We start from the raw sequence: 19,094 nt of genomic DNA, 5'->3' as shown, positions 1-19,094 counted from the left end.
TATATAAATATATATATATTTATAGTCATGGTGGTTGCTATGAATAAATAAGATTAACTGGTTAACTTGTCATTTACACACTGGTTAGAACATGCTTTTACACTTTTAGTAAATAAATTGTTAAAAAATGAGATTAACAAATGGTTACCTTTCAAAGAAACAAGAGTTACAGAATTTTTTTTTCTTCAAAGATGCATAACCTTGGAACTGCCATGTACTATTCGATGTTTTAGTGTAATTTTTATAAAGCCCGTGAAACATTATTTTAAATATTTAAATTTTTTTTATTTATATATACTAAGAATGCCCAAGTATGTGGAAAATTTCAATTTATGTCATTATTTTGGAAATAGTTTTGAAATTAGAGGAATAATAGTCAAAAAAGAAGAAATTGGACAATTTCAGATCACATAAATAAAATTTGGTTTTATAATTCTTTTATCATGGGCAAAATTTATAAAAACAGGCAATAAAACTATTTTACCTTTCAAAATGATGAATGAAAAGTTTTGTTCAATCAAATGAGTTCACTTTTAATATTTTCAATGCAAAACATGTCATCAGCAAGGTCTTGATAAAATGAAAAGATTCACTATTTAAAAAAAATCAAAACATTTCCTTGTTTAAAAATGCAGTAAAAAGTCGCTAATTCTTTATTATTGATGATTCCCATGATAATTAGCAAATAGCTTACCAATTTGTTAACTCGTGCCTTGCTGATCCAAGTAGAAATGTAGTCAATATAAAAACAGGTTATTTTAAATTTTCCCTCTTGAGTTAGCTATTCTTTTAAGTAGTCTACAGATAGTTAAATGTTTATCACAGAAGAAATATGAAGATTTCTGTACAGATTTGTTTTTATAAAACAACTAGTAACAGATCATAATATGAAAAAAAAAAGTTTACAAGAATAAAGGTTTAAGTGAATGTGACCCAATACAATATAATAATAATAAAAAAAAAGAAGCAGAGGGAAATAAAATTAATGTCGGAATAAAAAAAAAAGTAGTGGTTTGCAAGTATTTAAGAGAGAAATAAGAAAATGCATTGTTTCCAAACTATAAGCAATTATTATAAGGAAGAGGTTAACTGTCAAGTGGTACAAAAGAGGAACCAGTTTAACTGTCAGTTAAGTGGAACAAAAATACATTCATTTTTTTAGTCCTTAAATAAACTGGTTTTTTATTACCTTTTTTTTTTTACAAGGAATCTAAATATATGTATTAAGCATATAAGTTAATTTTTATACACATTACACTAATTACTGAGCCTCACACACTTTATATTAGGGTGGGTTTCAAATTTGAGGCATTTTTGATTTCTGACAAAAGAATATTTTTATTATGGAATTTAACAGTCTGTTGGCTTAGATGCTTGTGATTTCCAGAATACATACGATTAAGAATTACATAAGAATTTGTTAAAGGCTTTATTATCTCTAAATTTCTAACAAAGAGACATTTCTAGCAAATTCTAGAAAATGGACAGCCCAAAACAACGAATTCAAATTTCATTTTCTTATTTTTCTAATTGCCAATAAGTAAAATTACTTCAAAACACTTTTGTAATAAAAAAAAAATTTATAATAAATATAGAACATATCCTAGATTTAAAAAAAAAATTTCCTGGCATTATATTAGTTGTTTTGCGTCGTCAAACAGAAGTGTCTGATCTGTTAGTTACTGCCAGGTCTGTTACCAAAGATAATCCATTTTAAATTTACTGAGTAGATGATACTACCATTTCTTTTAATATTGCTTTTATGATTCAGGATGTGGAGATAATCATTTTAAATAAAATCTTAAAATGAAGAATACTTTTAAAGATTTTAGAATTCTAAAAAGATTAGTATTTTTTTATGTTTTCTTGTCTGATACTAACTTTTTAAAGTTAATTACTGAAGTTTTATTAACTGCTTGCCATATACAAGTCTGTAAACCATATTTAAGCCATGATGTTTTAAACCAAAAAAATTAACACATGGTAGTAAAAAAAATTCAATCACGTAAAATTGACCAGTCAGTTATCACATAATGTATTTTTTAATTTGATGACTTCCAAGTCTAAACTTTAATTCAATTCTCCTTTGGTAATCCTTAATCTCCTCCAATAAGTCTCCTTAAGTCTAAACTTTAATTCAAGCTTAATGTTAACCATAATACAATAGACATACACAAGAATCAATGTTAATCGCCAATAATGATCAATTTAAAAACTATTTTAGCTTCAAAAATGCCTCAAATTTGAAAACCTTTCATTAAGCAAATCAATCCCTACCATGCATTTTACTAGTTGAAGCAACAAAAAACAAACAGAAAAAAAACAGTATAAATATAAGCATTAAAATTGCACTTAACACAAGGATATAATAATCTGAAAGGTATCATAATAAAAATACTAGTCATTTTAAAAATGCACATAGTTGGTACCCATAATCATTAGGATATAACATAACAATGACCACAGGATTGCCAATTAGGTATCTCAGTGTGGTAGGTATCCAATTAGGTATCTTCAGTTCAGTAACACAAAAATTTTTAATTTTCAACGTCGGTAAAGATTGATGGCTTGTTTAGTTTTTTTTTAGGAGAATTCAATTAAAAAGATAAAAAAATTATTGAATTTATTTTATTACGTAAAATGTTTAGTATGCAGCACTGAAGGTATTTCAAAAACCAGTTTTTAACATAATAATGAATTCATTTTCATTTGAACTTGGTCCACCAATTAAAAAAATTTTTGATTGCAGCATCCAATGTATTTGCACATAGACTAATAACAAATGTTATCGTACCTTACAGATTATACATATGAAATACATCTCATGTTTTCAGATGTTGCTTTTTTGACTATTGCAAATTTGTTTCTCATACAATTATTAGGTAAAATAGGAGGGAACCAACGGCATTTTATTCTTCACCTATAATTCATTTTTAATAAATTAAAAATATTTGAATTAATGATAACTCAAACCGCATGCAGATAACCATCAACTTTATTGAAATTCAAAGATGGTCCAGAAAAAGGAGAAAACCAGACTAAAGAAAATCGGCCAAATACTGATCTCAAACTGCGCCAAGGGGAACGTTTCTGCCATCTCACAGATTCTTTTTTCAACTGTTCTATGCCCTGGAAAACAAAAATAACAAAGTTAATCATGTTTAAAGACAGGTTTTATAAGAATTACTGAAAATTAAAATTCTTTCGGAATTATTACTTTTTGTTAGTAACAATTTTTGACAAACCTGTAAAAATTAGCTTAGGTGAAAAAATTGACAGAAAAGTAATATTCCTTGAGAAAAAATATTTAACAAAGTTAAACATCTTTAAAGACTTGTTTATTAGAAATTTTGAAAATTACATTTTAGAGATACTTATCACTTTTCGTTATGAAACAATTTTGAACAGATCTATACGGTAACTAATAGCCTTGGTGATAGAAAAATGAGAATAATAATATTAGAGGATAATACTTTTAGACTTCACCTAAATTTTACTTTTGTCCCTGAGCCACTTCTAAAACTTTAACTTCATTCTAGAACATCAGAAACTGTATAAGATATAGAGAACAATATTTTATATCTGTTCTTTTCCTCAACTGTGTAATACTGAAAAAAAAAACCAATTTATGCTGCAGGAAAATATACATATACAGGGTGCATATGGTTTTTGAAAAGTGAGTAAAGGTATTTACTTTTGATTTAGGTTTTTTTTTAAATCCTCAAATGTACTTTTTTTAAAAATTTTTCTGTTTGCCGCAATGTGTTTACTTTTTAAAAAGTGATCAAAAATATTTTTAGAGAGCTTAAAGGGTGCTTATTTTTTGTTGAAAAATTTTGCTACATACCTCGATAAATTTCCCCCTTTCAATCTAAGTTAAGGGTTAAAATTAAATAAATTTATGTTGTATTAAATATAATAAATACCGTTTCATCGTTCCAAATAGCTTGAACTTGAGTACCAAACATAACACAAGTAAAAATTGCAAAGAGTAATGCTTCAAATATCAGCAAAATTAACAGAATGACTGTAGCAGGAGGAGATTTGGTAGAGCATTCTAAAAATAAAAAATAATAATTTCAAAAGAAGTTTTCTTTAAAAAACAGAACAGATAGTTATTAGCAAATTAATACACAACAAATCAAAAAATTAATAAGTATCTGACTTTATTAGGCAGATTTTTTTTTTCATTATAGCTTGACATGAAAATTGTAAAATTTAGAACTGTTAAAATAAAGCCTTGATAAATAATTTTGGATATTGTATCATTTGTTTGAATGCAAAATTTAAATTGGCCACTGGAAAAAGTTTATATGCTTAGTTCCTTTTTCAATAACAAAAAATCTTAAAAAAGAAAAAAAATCAGTCAAATAATAAACATCTGTGCAAGCTAGTTAACATTTGATACATTGCAGCATTTTTGCTTTGTGTTTTATATAGAAACAATGACATTTAAGTAAATTATTCAACAAAATAAAAGTTTTTTTTTTAAAACAGTTATTAAAGAACCAAAATATTTAATATCAATGGCATCTTACGACTTATACAAATTTTGCATTATAGTAAATAACAGTTTCTATAAGCCTTGATTACAGTCTGTATATAAATTTTTCAAAACTTTAAAAAATTTCAGATAACTTTTCATCTTTTATGATATTGGATAAAAAACTTTGGCTTTACTACCAATAAAATAATGTTACATCGTTTTTGTTAGACAAATAAATGCTAAAAGGATTTTTTCTATTTTGATTGATTAAATAACAAAAGGTTATAGGTTCGATCTCTGTCAGTAGTCAAAGATGACGATCTCATGCATATAACCTATGGCAGTAATGTCATGGTCTGCGGGGATCGGCCAGTTTTTTTTCATTTGCTGTTGGTCGTTCTTGCATGGATTATGACGTCATCCGGTATCTGTTTAAAGAGTATTTAAGTTTCTGTTGAAGACAATTATTTTGTTTTCATTCTTTCTTTTCGTTACTCATTTGTCACTCTGTTTGTGAGAGTATGTTTACCAGTGTAATATGTTTTTTAAAATAAATTTGTTATAGAAACTTCTTTTTCTTATTTGCTTTGTTGACAAGCAGATACAACGATATTCTGCGACAATCTCAGAGGTCAGCTTTCCCCTTTTTCAAATTGGGACAAATTTTTAATAAGTACAATAAATAAGTTTTTTTTTAAAAAGGAAGACATTATTTAAAATAAAAGGACTAAGTGAATATCCGGGTTTTTATCTAATATAGCAATGTATTTTTTAGACAATCATAAATTAATAGAGAACACATGAACAAGATGCAAATGTTTTATATAATTTTATAAATTAAACACATTGACAATTAAACACATGTTTAGGTTGATAAATTAATATTTTTATATGACAGGCAACAAAAAAAAAATAAAATAAATAAAGCTTTGTATCAAAATAATAAGAAACTAACAGTATGTATGTCAATTTTCAGGAGAGTATATTCAAAATTTTATAAATTAAGTTCATTCTAAAAATTGCTTAACTGAAAAAAATTAGGGAGTGCATGTTAGCTGAAAATGAAATAATGCTTACTGTTCCAGTCACTGTTAACACACATTATGAAATGGCTGATAGCAAGAAAGAAGGCATGAGATGATATCACAGCTATGTAAAACTGAGGAATAAAATAGACAATTAACTTAACAAGCAACAACTTAGACTGAATAAAAAAAAATCAACTGTAATGTCTATAGGCAACATGTTCACACATCACTGTTAACCCACAGAATAATATCAGTTATGTAAAACTGAGGTATAAAATGGACATCAAATTTGGCAAACAATAAATTATAGTAAATAATTTATTTTTCTTAATAGCAATATCTACTTGCAACATTTCACTATTAACATATGTCAGAAAGTGGCTGATAGCAAGAAAGAAGGCATGAGATATTAACCAGAGCTATATAAAACTGAGAAATAAACTAGACAATTTAACAGACAATAATATAAACTGAATAAAAAATTTAAAAGCAATTCAAAAGTAATATTTATAAGTAACAAGCCTATTTAAGTGCTGATTCACAGTCTTCGCCATCAAACTTAAGTGATGTCTAGCTATAGTAAATGGCTATACAGTACAACATGAGACCACTTACAGCGTTATATGGTCTAGTTAGATATGGAGCAAAATTAATGGTTGCCAACTGTAACAAGGCCACTAAATACAATAACAAATTATTTTTAATCACACTTTTTTCCTTTGGAAATGCATCCCACATAATTTGATTAGAGTTATTTTTCTTGTAGTAATTATGGAATAATAAGGAATATTTTATAAGTCATATTTGTTCACATATTTATTTTAAAAAAGAACTTCAAAATGTTTACCAAATTTTAAGAAATGCTTAAAAAAAAAAAGCCACACAGTTTAAATAACAGCTTTTTCCATACATTTAAATAACAGCTTTTTTTTTAATCGTTTCAAATTTCGGAAAATAGGCCACATGTTTTAAAAAATGGTAATTGTAAAAATGCTACAACTTGCCAATGGCTAGTAGCAAAGTTTCCTAATTTTGCTCCAAAACTGTATGAGTCAGTAAATTACTAAGTTGTACCATCCTCGCAAGGAGTCAATGATGCTTTACATATGTGTCATTCATGGTTAACCATTTTTGAGGTGGGAATGTTTAAAATTTTAGTTCCTGATCAGGTGCATTAGTTTGAATTATCTCCTAACTCATAAACCTTATATATCTAGACACTACTTTTATAAAAACTGCAAATAATTACATATGTCAGTATTATTTTCCTTCAAGAAAAAAAATAATAATGAAATTTCACAAGGTTAAAAAAGAGCAATAGGTCTAAATGTATATTATAATGTTGTGCAATATATGGAAGAACTATCTGCACTAACACTAGATTTCTATGAGTCCAATCAAGTATTTAATACTTTTGTAAATACAGTAGAAAATCTTTATACTTCGAACCTTGAAATGTAAGGTTTTGCAAGACATATAATTTTGACAGATAATTTCACATAATTCATTGCATTCTACTAAACATTGTAATGTATATTAAAAACAAAGGAATATTTTAATGTTTTAAAAATTATTTTTAGTTGCAAATTACTTTAAAACACAAAAAACATGCACTTAAATATTTCTTAATTATTGAAAAAAAAATGAATTATCTCAAGAGCATTAGAATTGTCATAAAAAATAAATGCATCAAAATTTTTTTTTTTGATTTAGGGATTGCAATCTTTTTCCAAATTTTTTTTCAAGCAGCTGGTAAACAGTTAATAGTTTTTAATAATTTTCGAAAATTTATTGAATTTGACTTTCAGCACTTTAATGTGGTTTATGGAGAATTGTGTTACATAGATTTTTTACTTTGCACTAATATTTTGTACGAAATTATACTTACAGTAAATAAAACAAAATATTTCTGATTCTTTTCACCAACGCAGTTGTTGACCCAGGGACAATGATGGTCCATCTTCCTTATGCACCTCTGACAAACACTGCAGTGATGGGCCCTCTCAGGCTTTATGCAGCAGCACTTTGGACACTTATATACAACTTGACCATCACACAAACCCATTTGCTGAATAGTTTCTTTAGTTGCATTCCCCCTGGGAACGGCACCCTTCATAAAAAAAGAATAAAAACATCAATAAAAAATTCATCAAAAAAACATTTTTATTTTTTTATTATCACCCCCTTAAACCATTAATATTGAGTTTCAATACGTTAAAATCCAATCATTAAATCAAAAGTTATTCAAAATGTTTCTTTTTTTTTGCACACTGTACATGAAAACCAGTGAGTCATATGCTCTCCTATTATATTAATATAAAAATTTTAATATTTCATATAGAAAATACTCCTATTTCGTCTTAATTTCAATGAAAGTTTTTCACCCAAATTTCAGCAGATTTTTTGAAAGGGCTATTTAAAAACAATTTACTTCCCAATATAATTAGTAAAGGTTAGATAATTTCCAAGATCTTTAGTAAATTTTATGTTAAGAACGAGAACGATCGATTCATACTTAAAATGTTCAAAATTTTTTGTTTCTTGATATATATACTTGATATTTAAGTACTAAAAATAATCATTAAAAGATTTTCTGGGAGACTAAAGTAAAACTTCTTTTTCACGACAGTGGGATCGATAACTTCTTAATTCACCTACACATTTATTATTGTTGTAATTTAAGTTGCACCAGAGATTTTTATGCTTAGTTTTATAAACCTATGTTATTTTGAGTAGAGAATATCGTATTTCCCCCTAAAATTACTTTATACCAATAAACATTAATATTTTGCTATTACTGTAATCAGAGCCGGATTATACCTTTCGTAGGCCCTAGGCATAGCCGTTTTAGGGGCCCTCCCCTCCTTCCCCCACTCATCCTCTCTTTTCAAAATATATGCTAAAATTTTCTTGCATATTTTTTTTTACATTTTTATTAATATAGATTTTAATTTACAAATTTGTTTATCGAACTATAAGATAAATTTAATTTCGATAGTTATTAAAGATAAACAAGTTTATCTTTAATAACTATCGAAATTAAAGATAAACTTGTGAATACTTTTCCTAACGTTCACATTGCATTAAGAATATATTTGTCGATTCTTGGATCAAATGCAGAAGGAGAAAGATCTTTCTCCAGATTAAAATTGATAAAAAATTATTTGCGTTCAACAATGAATCAAGATCGTTTGGCATCGCTCGCACTTATGTCTATTGAATACGACATTTTGCGTAGTTTGGAATTCGACAGCATAATACAAGATTTCGTTGAATCCAAAAATCGCAAAAAAGTAATATATTAGATCATAAGATTCTGCAAAATAATTTATTACCGAAAAATATTATATTTTTATTTGTATCTTCATAATTTTGTGCAAAATACACTTGTTGTTTTTAAAGCTAAATTATTTTTGTCAACAAATTTTTTTCTCCCAAGTTTTTCGTAAGCCCCTGAATTTCGTAGGCCCTAGGCACGTGCCTAGTGTGCCTATAGGTTAATCCGGCCCTGACTGTGACTGCCCGTACTTGAATAATTGTGTTTTATACGATGCCATTTTAGTTGTTTCTTTAAATGGCATAGCTGCCAACACAGATAGAAAGAAATTCAGTAGATTTTACGAAATAATATAAATTTCATGACAATTGTTGCATAATGTACTAAATATTTTACACATAGGGAATTTTAGGAATTTTTATAGTAATCAAAATAGAAAAACTGCAATATTTTCCAGTTATGATTTCCCATTAAATGAACTTGAATTGTTATGTATTATGTTTATTCATAATTTTGAATAGTAATACGAATTTAATTCAAAGGTAGTTAACTGGATTTTGTAAATTAGTCTCGCTTTATTATGTGTTAGTGACACTTATTTAAATATTCAAACAAGCAATAACCTATACGAAAATTATATTTCAATAGGGATTTTTTTAGGAAACTTACTCAATTTTAGGGAATTTTCTAAAATTTACAAAACCCAGGAGAATTTTTATTAAACCAGTAGACCAGGAGAAACTGTCAAAATCTAGTAGTCTACTGGAAAATCCAGTAGAGTTGACAGCTATGAAATGGTAAATTTAAAAATGGTACAGATTTCATAAAAATTTTAACGCAAAAAGATTTGTGTGAGGTGTATTAACAATGAGAAGCAATAATTTGTTTATTAGCATGTCATTGAAAAGCTTGTAATTGAATGGTCAAATAAGAGAATGAGTTTATAAATGCAATAATAATTTTTAATGAAATGGCATACATTGTATAGAAAGTACATTTAAAACATAATTTTAACATCAGCAGTAATAAGGAAGAAATAAAAGATTATTATCAATTTATCTCCTAATTTTCCTTTACAAGAAAAATTTAAAAGATATTTTTCCAAACTTGTGGAAAAATGTAAGAATTTTCTTAACGATTCCACTTTCTGTAGCAAGTGGTGAACATTCTTTCAGCAAATTAAAAGCTATAAAAACCTATTTAAGGTCTACAGTTACACAAAAGAAATTAAATTCTTCTGCAATAATCTCTAAGAAAAAGGAAACATCAAAAACAATTGATCTTGTAAAGTCTATAGAACTATTTGTGTCTGATAAAGCAAGAAAAATTGTTTGATGTTTATGCTCATATATATGTAAGTGTATAAAAGATTATGCTCATTTAAAAATATTACTTATAATTGATGTTTGTTCTAGAGTACTTGAAGTGATATTCTCTTTAATTAAACTTAACGGCTTTCTTTTTTAAACTTGAAATTTTTATTTATCTTGATATATTTCTTAAATTACCATTTAGGGTTGATATAGATTTTATAATTTTCTGGCAGAAATATACAGCGTTATGACTTCACCAGAGTGACTATTGACGGTAAAAAAATAGTTATAACTATTTTTAAAAAAAATTCTGATTACGCCATTTTCTGTTTCGCCCGGGGCATGGTAACGTCTTCTGCCAGAACTGAAAAAATAGTGATTGGTATAATAATTTTATCTAATGGGATATAAAGAATATATAAAGTTATTCTAATTTAATTTATAGGATAGGCTCCAAAAGCAAATAATGCCTATCTTCTCATTCCAGTATTATGATAGAATGAAAATTTTTGTAATTTACATAGTTAATTTGTTTCTTAAAATCAAACACTAAAATTTAAACTCCCTCTTATGGGATAGTTTAGGAACATATATTGTTATTTCAATTTTATTTACGGGTGTAAGAATGTTACTTTTTATAATGAGAGATGGATACTAATGGTTTTAAAGATTGGTTAAAAAAGATACTTTTGCTTCATTTTTTTTTAAAGCAATTAAGGACAAACACACATACTTAAATGAATTCAATAAAACTATAATTATAAACTTAATGATTTAAATTATCATTTTCCCACACTTTTGCAAAAACTATATTATAAACTGAAAAACTTTAACAATAATTTCAGCATTTTTATTTTTTAAATATTAAGCGTGACTGCCATGCTTTAATATTTAGTATCTTCTCCTATATATTTCTGACATAACTGTCTTTTTGCTTTGTCACTATCTGAAAATAAGCCTATTTGTGATCAAAAACCAAATTTAATTTTTACAGAAAATTTAATTTTTGAAAACTTAGTATATATTACTAAAATACAAATATGGTTACACAGAAACGAAAAATTTTAAACAAGAAACAACACTATAAAAAAAATTTGTATAATGTCAGTTAGTCAGAGAAATAATTCTGAGTTGAAGACATTGATTTTTAAAAAAAAAAATGGATTTCTGCTTAGATTGTGGGATGTTAACCCATTCCTTCTCACTCCCGTGAAAATGACGGGGTGAGGTTTTGCCCTCTGTTTCTCGCTGCCGTGAAATTTCTGGGCCGGAGTGTTCGGCAGAAACGCGCCAATAAGAATAAAACTAATTCATTTCTTTGGCTCGAAAAACATTTTATTTCTCATTTTACACACCAGATAGTAGTACCAGGATATTTTTAAGGTAATTGTAGATAGTTAGTTTATTTTAAACTAGACGTCAGCACTAATCAAATACATGTATTTGGTAAAATAGGCACTTTAATGACCATTTTTTTAAAAATTAACCGACCATTAAGGGGTTAAAAATAATTTAAAACTTACTGGATCAGAGAACATCGTCCTGAGGTGTGAGGTGATGGCAAGGAATGCTAATGACTGGAATATCACAAAGTTGACAGCACTATAATAAGGATGAGGAGAAGGTAACAAAATGACAAAGACAACCACATATTCTGCATACAGAACAAGCATCCATGTTAATACTGCACATATTATCCCACAAATGTCCTGAACAAACCATAGCCGATTCCAGCAGCATCGGTTATTAGGATCCGTCCCAGGCTCGGGTGGATTCAGTACTGAGTTCTGCCTCGGGACTACTTTGCTGTTTCTTCTACTGCTGAGAAGAGATTGAATAAATTATGTAACACAGTTTCTAGAAATTATGGTACAAGAATGCAAAAATTACATCTTAAATAAATAGTTGTTGTAATTTATTTATGTCATATTATCAAATTTCTAAACTATATATATTTGGATGTTGTTGTTGATTTACGTCGCACTAAAGCTGCACAATGGGCTATTAGAGATGGTCTGGGAAACATCCCTGAGTCGATGATTGACCTGTAACCGATGATTGACAGACGAACAAAGAATTCAGGTGTAGCAACAAATCTATTAGCTGTCACATAGTCAGAAGAATAAATCATTATTTTTGTTACCTTAAAATCAATCAATCAATCAGATATTTTTTGTATTTCAGTGACGTAAGAGACATGGAAATTATTTTCAGATACCTTTTACTTTTAGAAAACAATTAGTTGTTGTTGTTAATTTACGTTGCACTAGAGCTGCACAATGGGCTATTGGCGACGGTCTGGGAAACATCCTGGAGGATGATCCGAAGACATGCCATCACAATTTTGATCCTCTGCGGAGGGGATGGCACCCCCGCTTCGGTAGCCCGACGACCTGCGCGCGAAGTCGAGCACTTTACGGTAGCACAGTTTAACATGGACCAATACTGCTCACCCTCGGTCCCTACGCAGACTGATCCAAGTGGTCACCCACCCGCACACTGACCGTAGCCAGTGATGCTTGACTTTGGTGATCTGCTGGGAACTGTGTCTTAATGATCAGTCCACTGTGGGACAGAAAACAATTAATTGATACAAGAAAGGGAACTTTTTATAAGAAAAGATAATTTTCTAATGAATTGTTGTTGTTGATTTACGTCGCACTAGAGCTGCACAATGGGCTATTAGAGATGGTCTGGGAAACATCCCTGAGGATGATCCGAAGACATGCCATCACAATTTTGATCCTCTGCAGAAGGGATGGCACCCCCGCTTCAGTTGCTAAACGACTTGCACGCAGAGTCAAGTAGTTTACCGTAGAACAGTTCAATGAGAACCAATACCACACACCCACGGTCCCTCCGCAGATTGATCCAAGTAGTCACCCACCCGTACACTGACAGCAGCCAGTGATGCTTGACTTCGGTGATCTGCTGGGAATCGTGTCTTGACAATCAGTCCACTGCGGGACCTTAAATAAATAGATTTCATGGCAACTACATAAATAAAATTTTACAGTCATATAGTTGTTTCTTTATAGTATCTCTTGCAACAAGAAAAACAAATCTCCAACAAAAAAACAAAACAAACAAATCTCCTACAACAAGAAAATGTTATTAATGACTAGGAATCATAATAGCAAGGAAAATTAAGAGGTTCAAAAACTAATTGATAGGCAAATAGATAGATAATAATCGAATAAATCAAATAAATTCAATATCAAGATTAATCAAATAAATGTGGAAAACAGAGATAATAAGAGATAACAATATATTACATTAAAATTAATTGTCTAAAAATTAAGAAATTTTAAATAAAGTCAATTCTAAAAGCAGACATTTTGTTTTATTGATGTGCAATTATATTGTCAGTACATAAATGCAAAACACAACACAACATGTAAATTTGAAATTTCAATATTTAAATTTAAAATTTTTTGTATCAGACACTTTCTATTATTCCATTTGAATACCACACATTTAAATTCCTTATCACACGTAAAACAATAAAATTAGCACAAACATTTATTTTAAATGCATGGAATTCAGTGGAAAGAAAACTATTTTTTGTTACTATTTTGTAAATTATCAAACATGTTTCAAGGCAAGTGTATAATTTTCGCAACATTTGTAGAACACTTATCGATAATTGTTGCCATACTGGCATAAATCCTATTAATCAAGGAATTTTAAATTTTTTTACTAATTTACCTTTAAGCTTAAATACAATATAAAAATTAATAACATTTAAGCCATTATGGTAAGTTACAGATGAATATCTTTTCATATTAAATAAATAATTAAATGAAAGCATTCTTTGCTAAAAAACTAAACAAGACCAAATATCAACATTATTTTAATGAAGGATTTCTTTCAATGAAAGAGGAAAGTTACTTCAATGAAGTCTACTGGGAAGAGAAACCCAGTTTTTCATAACGGCAGCTCAGTGACTTAAACATTGAGCCCTCTCGTTTCAATGTCAATATTATTATTTACATAATGTATTAGGGCTCAAGCTAGTATGGCGACAATTGTCGCCAAATGTTGCTTAACAACAAATTTGTCGTTGGGCGACAAATTTGTCGCTTTGAAATAAACAATATGCTTGGAATTTACATAATAGTAACAGAAAATTAATTTTTGACATTGAATTCAATGCATTAAAAAAAAAAATATTGTACTACGCGTTGTATAGAATTTAAATGTGTAGTATTCAAATGGAATAAGAAAGAATGCCTACAACAAATTTTTTAAATTTAAACGAAGAAATTTCAAGTTTACATGTTGTGGCTATGCTTTGGATTTATTAACTAACATTATAATTGTTCACCAATAAAACAATATTTCTTGCTCTTTTAAACTTTATTTAAAATTTTAAGAAAATTAATTTTTAATGTAATATTGTGTCAGTTCTTAATTTCTCTGTTTTCCTAATTTATTTTGTCTCAGCATTCTAATCTCTATGTTGAATCTATTTACTAGTATTACAGTTTTTTTTACATCTAATTTTAATAATTACTATTCTTCAATCTTTTAGGGCTAATGAACCTAATTAGTTTTAGAGTGTTATATATGGCAATTATTAACTTTTGATGTGTAGCATAACATGAATTTTATAATTGTAAAGTTTGATTTTTTCTCAAGTTTGTCAACCATAATAAGTTTTTGGACCACAAACTGAATACCTAAGAGGTCCGAATGAACCACTAAAGTTTCATTATAGGTGTGAACCCTATTTATGAGTCATTTTATTTTATATCAAATTGTACATATATTGTAAATTTTAATTCAAATTAGCCTCGTGGCAAAAAAGCAGCTACACAGCGACATTGTTGCAGAACGTTACAGAGTTCTTGCAGAAAGATTTTTCCTTTGCAAAAATAAAAAAAATTCTTACTTTTAGTAATAAGTTTATTAATTGGTTAGTAAAAGACCTGCTCATCAGTGAAACCGACAAACATTTTTGAATTTAAATTAAATTTTTATTTCAACCTATTATGGCGTTCTTTTTAATTATATATTTTCTATCTGGAAGACAGTTTCTTAGAAGCTAAAGATTAATCTATCAGAAACCTAGTTAAATATGTTATTAGATTTACCCTTTTTTTAAACCTTTAAAGTTTTCCTAGACTTTTTTCTCACAAAATACATAATTTATATTGCGCAACTATTACAAAAAAAAAATATGCTAATCAAAATCAGTGAATTATTCTGTTCTAGAATTAAGTTAGAGCGAACAGATCTGTAAATTGTAAAAGCTATAAATTGCCAAAACTTTTGTGATATTCAAAAGTAAATTCAGAATAACCCTTTCTGATATGTTACATAAATTGTCGATTAGTTAAAAATCACATAAATTGGGTATTTTAAATTTTATAATTGCTAGGTAAGTTAAATACGTTTCATTATTTCGGTTACAGCAATAAGAATGAAACATACAATAAAAAACAACAAAAATTAATAAAATTAATTAGGTGTACCTATTTCTCATCACCTTACATGCTGCTTTCTTATCTAATTATGACATTGATCAAGATATCACTTATCAGTGAAAATAAATACTTACCAATCAAGTCTTCGTGCCATGTAATGGCATAATAGAGTTTACTCCAAGTAAGCAATCACCACATTGTTAAGAGTTCTTGTATTAGATTACTACCGAAATATTTCTAATAGGAAATAATCTTGTTTATTCGCTCTACATATTACTGTGACATCAAACCATCTATTTTTGTTTGTTTTCCTTTAGACGCGTTTTTCGTTGCCAGATAATACTTTTTTGTTATTTCAATTTCGTGGAGGCTTAAGCAACAGAGCAAGTATTTTTTCTTCAGTCAAAATCTCACAATAGAAAACGCATGTGTCTCAGATCTACTTGTTTGAATCAGTATGGTAAATTTATATGGTAAATATAAAACAACGTAACATTATATATTAAAAACCTCCTTAATTTTTAGTTTCGATAATTTTTTAGTCTTTTTACCAATTAGCAAAATGGGTCTTGTTTGGGGTTTTATGGCGTGCGCACTATATTTGGACGTCATCACACTTTTCAACTGTGTTCAAGAGTAATAGTTAACAGTGCGTATTCGTCGTCATATCATGCGTTGCTATGGCGACCGCTGATGTTTGATAATTTTGTAGAACTCCTTTTTTTTTCTTCTTTTATTTTCACCAGCAGTCATTCTTAATGTATTTTCATAATAATAATTTAAAGTCTTTTTATAGTATTTTACCCATTGGAAAAATGGGTCTTGGTTCGGATTTGATGGCGTCTTCACACATTTTGATTGCAATAATCAAGAGTAATAGTAATAGTAAACTAAACTTACCGATCGGTAAGTTTAGTTTACTATGGCCGCGTGGCTGAAAAAGCCAAAGCCAAGGAAAGTATACGGGAATACCTTAAGCGTGACACACAAACGGAAAAAAGAAAGGATTGTTGTTGTTGTTCATTTACGTCGCACTAGAGCTGCATAATGGGCTATTGGCGACGGTCTGGAAAACATCCCTNATGATCTGAAGACATGCTATCACAATTTTGATCCTCTGCAGAGGGGAGAAGAAAGAAAGGACTCTGTTCGCAAACGCTAGCACGAAGCCGGTCCCTCCCAAAAGTACCAAAGCGACTGAGAGAATTGAACCCTACCGAAGAGCGAATGGTGGCTCTCCGACCACTATTTCATTCAAAGACGAGAACTTGGTGTTGATCATCAGTTAGGGATAAAAGGATCCATTGTCAACGTACCCAATGACTTGCACAAGACCGCAGACTCTCTTCCATGTAATATAAATGATTCATTCACTATTCATGTAAAATTGAAAAAAAGCCTAGCTTTCGAATCATATTTCATGTATGGAACTTGTGAATCCGAAACGGGTGTATGATGCAGCTTACAATCTCCTTCAAGCACCTTTACACCAATAAGAAAATGTTAATATTGATCTCGATTGGCTGTTCAAAAGAATTTACACAAAATGTGTCAGGGGCCTCCCTGGCCGAGCGGTATCGCCGGTCCAAACGCTCTGTTAAGCGTGGAGGTAGCGGGTTCGAATCCCGCCGTAACCCTGGATGTATTCTTTGTGATGTCTTTCTCTGAATTGTTCTATCAGTATTTTCTACTTGACAATGACTTATAAGCTTATATATTGAGCACACAAGTCAGCAAATGTATGTAATTTCAATAAATCAATAAATCAAAATGTGTCTTTGCTGCATTCTAATATGTCTGCGAAATTGTGTACCGAACAGTTCAGGATTAGCTGTAAAAGATGTCCAAGATGAAAACACAATAAAGTTGCTTTACCAAAAAAAAAAAAAATTAGTCAACAACCATTTTGCCAATGGGTAAACAGTGATCACCTTGCGGTGAACACAACCTTTTATGACTTTCTATTTTTCTAAACATTAATAATAATAATAGTAAGTCGCCGATAAATGAGTAAAACGAAACATAAGAATGAAAATATGGACCAGGTTGAAAAGTTGAGCTGGAAGCGTTAAAGGCTAATGATCCTTAATACTGTGCCAAAACTAAAGTTTTATTTATTATTAACTTATAATTACTGTCTTGACGGTGATTTTAGCATAAAAATGAATACTGAAGGAAGGTGATGTCTTGAAACACATGTATAGCCAGGATTTGAAAACCAAACCGATGACAAACGTCAATTGAGACAGTTTTTTTAACCTATGATTTGAAATGTTTTGGCGGTTGTCGGAGTCAAATCAGAAAAGAAAGCATTTGACCAATGGGTAACCAGTGATCGTAATAAAAAGATCAGATTTTTTTAAAAATATTTTGAATCCCATTTTTATTTTCTTTAAAAATGGGTTTACATTATTGTTTGGCAGTCGATCACGGCATTAAACGGATTGAAAAATATCTCAGAATTTTCTAAAAGAGGTAAAAGAAAATCCTTTTTAAACAAGAATATGAATACTAAGTGTCAGGAAATCTTAATTTATGAAGTTAACGCAAATCATCAATCTTAAATCATTGGAGCGAATAATTAATTCTCGCCAATGTCGGTGTAAAGAAACTTTGAAACTACATAAAAAGAACTCTAGTGATAAAAATGTCTTCTGTCTGATTTCATTTTAGTTCCGGATTTCGGAATAATTTTTCTTCTTACAATACATAAGAAAAAATTTAAATATGGAATATGGGATATCAGTGATGTGATTATCAGCTATAGCCGTTTATTTTTTAATGTAATCAACGGCCAACTCTGGACTACAGCGTAGTTCCACAGTCCTAAAATATTAAAAAAAATGCGCAAAATTTCACGACATTTTATGGGTTTTAATTTCATTTTGATTTAAGAAATAAATTTTGTCAGTTGATGCTTAGAATAATCTTTCTTTAATTTGCAAACTGTATTGTTGAATTTCTATCGCTAATTTTTTCAGTGTGGCTAACCTGTAAAAAAGCCGGGATGTGCATGCCATTGCCCGGTATTCCCTACACAGATGTGTTTTAAAGATGAAGGAAAACCATTTTTTTTATCCTTACCACCTACAATGGAACAATTTTTCATTTTTGCCCCTATGGTAAAACTTCAAATGATTCTAAATCGCAGAATTACTAAAAGCTTTAAGTGAATTTCTATAAGATAAGAGAGATGCAAAATTTCTAAGCTTATCGTAAATTTCTTTTAATTTTTTTAATGTTTTATATTATATTCTTCCAATTTTTCTATAAGTTTTAACGGCATATTTCATAAACGGAGAACTTTAAACTTTAGTTTCTGAAAAAGAAAAGGGTGGGAATGAGCTCACAAAGTATCTCGTTCGCAAAACATCGTATATATCGAAGCAGAAACTAACATGCATAAATTAAGTTGGATATGTGGAACAAAATTTAGTGTGGAATAAATATCGGAAGATAATTAGATTACTATGTGAATAAAATGTCAGGAAACAGATTCTCATGTGGTACAGGAATGTGGTAGGATTGGTTTTAAGTGGTAAAAATTGGTTGTAATCTGCA

General features: G+C 29.1%; 1 protein-coding gene across 4 annotated transcripts; it reads right to left on the bottom strand.

Annotated features, from left to right (window-relative positions):
• Positions 1 to 1,414: 1,414 nt before the first annotated feature.
• Positions 1,415 to 15,992, bottom strand: LOC107452206 (palmitoyltransferase ZDHHC3). Of its 4 annotated transcripts, none has more exons than XM_043039709.2 (6): positions 15,668 to 15,992; positions 11,628 to 11,925; positions 7,403 to 7,624; positions 5,564 to 5,645; positions 3,927 to 4,057; positions 1,415 to 3,129 (listed from the first exon to the last, which is right to left on the bottom strand). In XM_043039709.2, exons 1-6 carry the CDS (start codon positions 15,685 to 15,687, stop codon positions 2,968 to 2,970), a joined length of 915 nt encoding a protein of 304 aa, XP_042895643.1. In that variant the 5' UTR covers positions 15,688 to 15,992; the 3' UTR covers positions 1,415 to 2,967. The 4 variants fall into 4 exon arrangements, with proteins under 4 accessions (XP_042895643.1, XP_042895644.1, XP_042895645.1 ...); XM_043039710.2 differs by having other exon boundaries at positions 11,628 to 11,922; positions 15,668 to 15,867; XM_043039711.2 differs by lacking the exon at positions 15,668 to 15,992 and adding an exon at positions 15,582 to 15,627 and having other exon boundaries at positions 11,628 to 11,922.
• Positions 15,993 to 19,094: the final 3,102 nt, after the last annotated feature.

The sequence above is a fragment of the Parasteatoda tepidariorum genome, chromosome 4 (assembly GCF_043381705.1).
Source record: "Parasteatoda tepidariorum isolate YZ-2023 chromosome 4, CAS_Ptep_4.0, whole genome shotgun sequence".
Classification (NCBI taxonomy): domain Eukaryota; kingdom Metazoa; phylum Arthropoda; class Arachnida; order Araneae; family Theridiidae; genus Parasteatoda; species Parasteatoda tepidariorum.
Note: the sequence above shows the minus strand (reverse complement) of the source record. Positions and strands in the feature narration are given on the sequence as shown.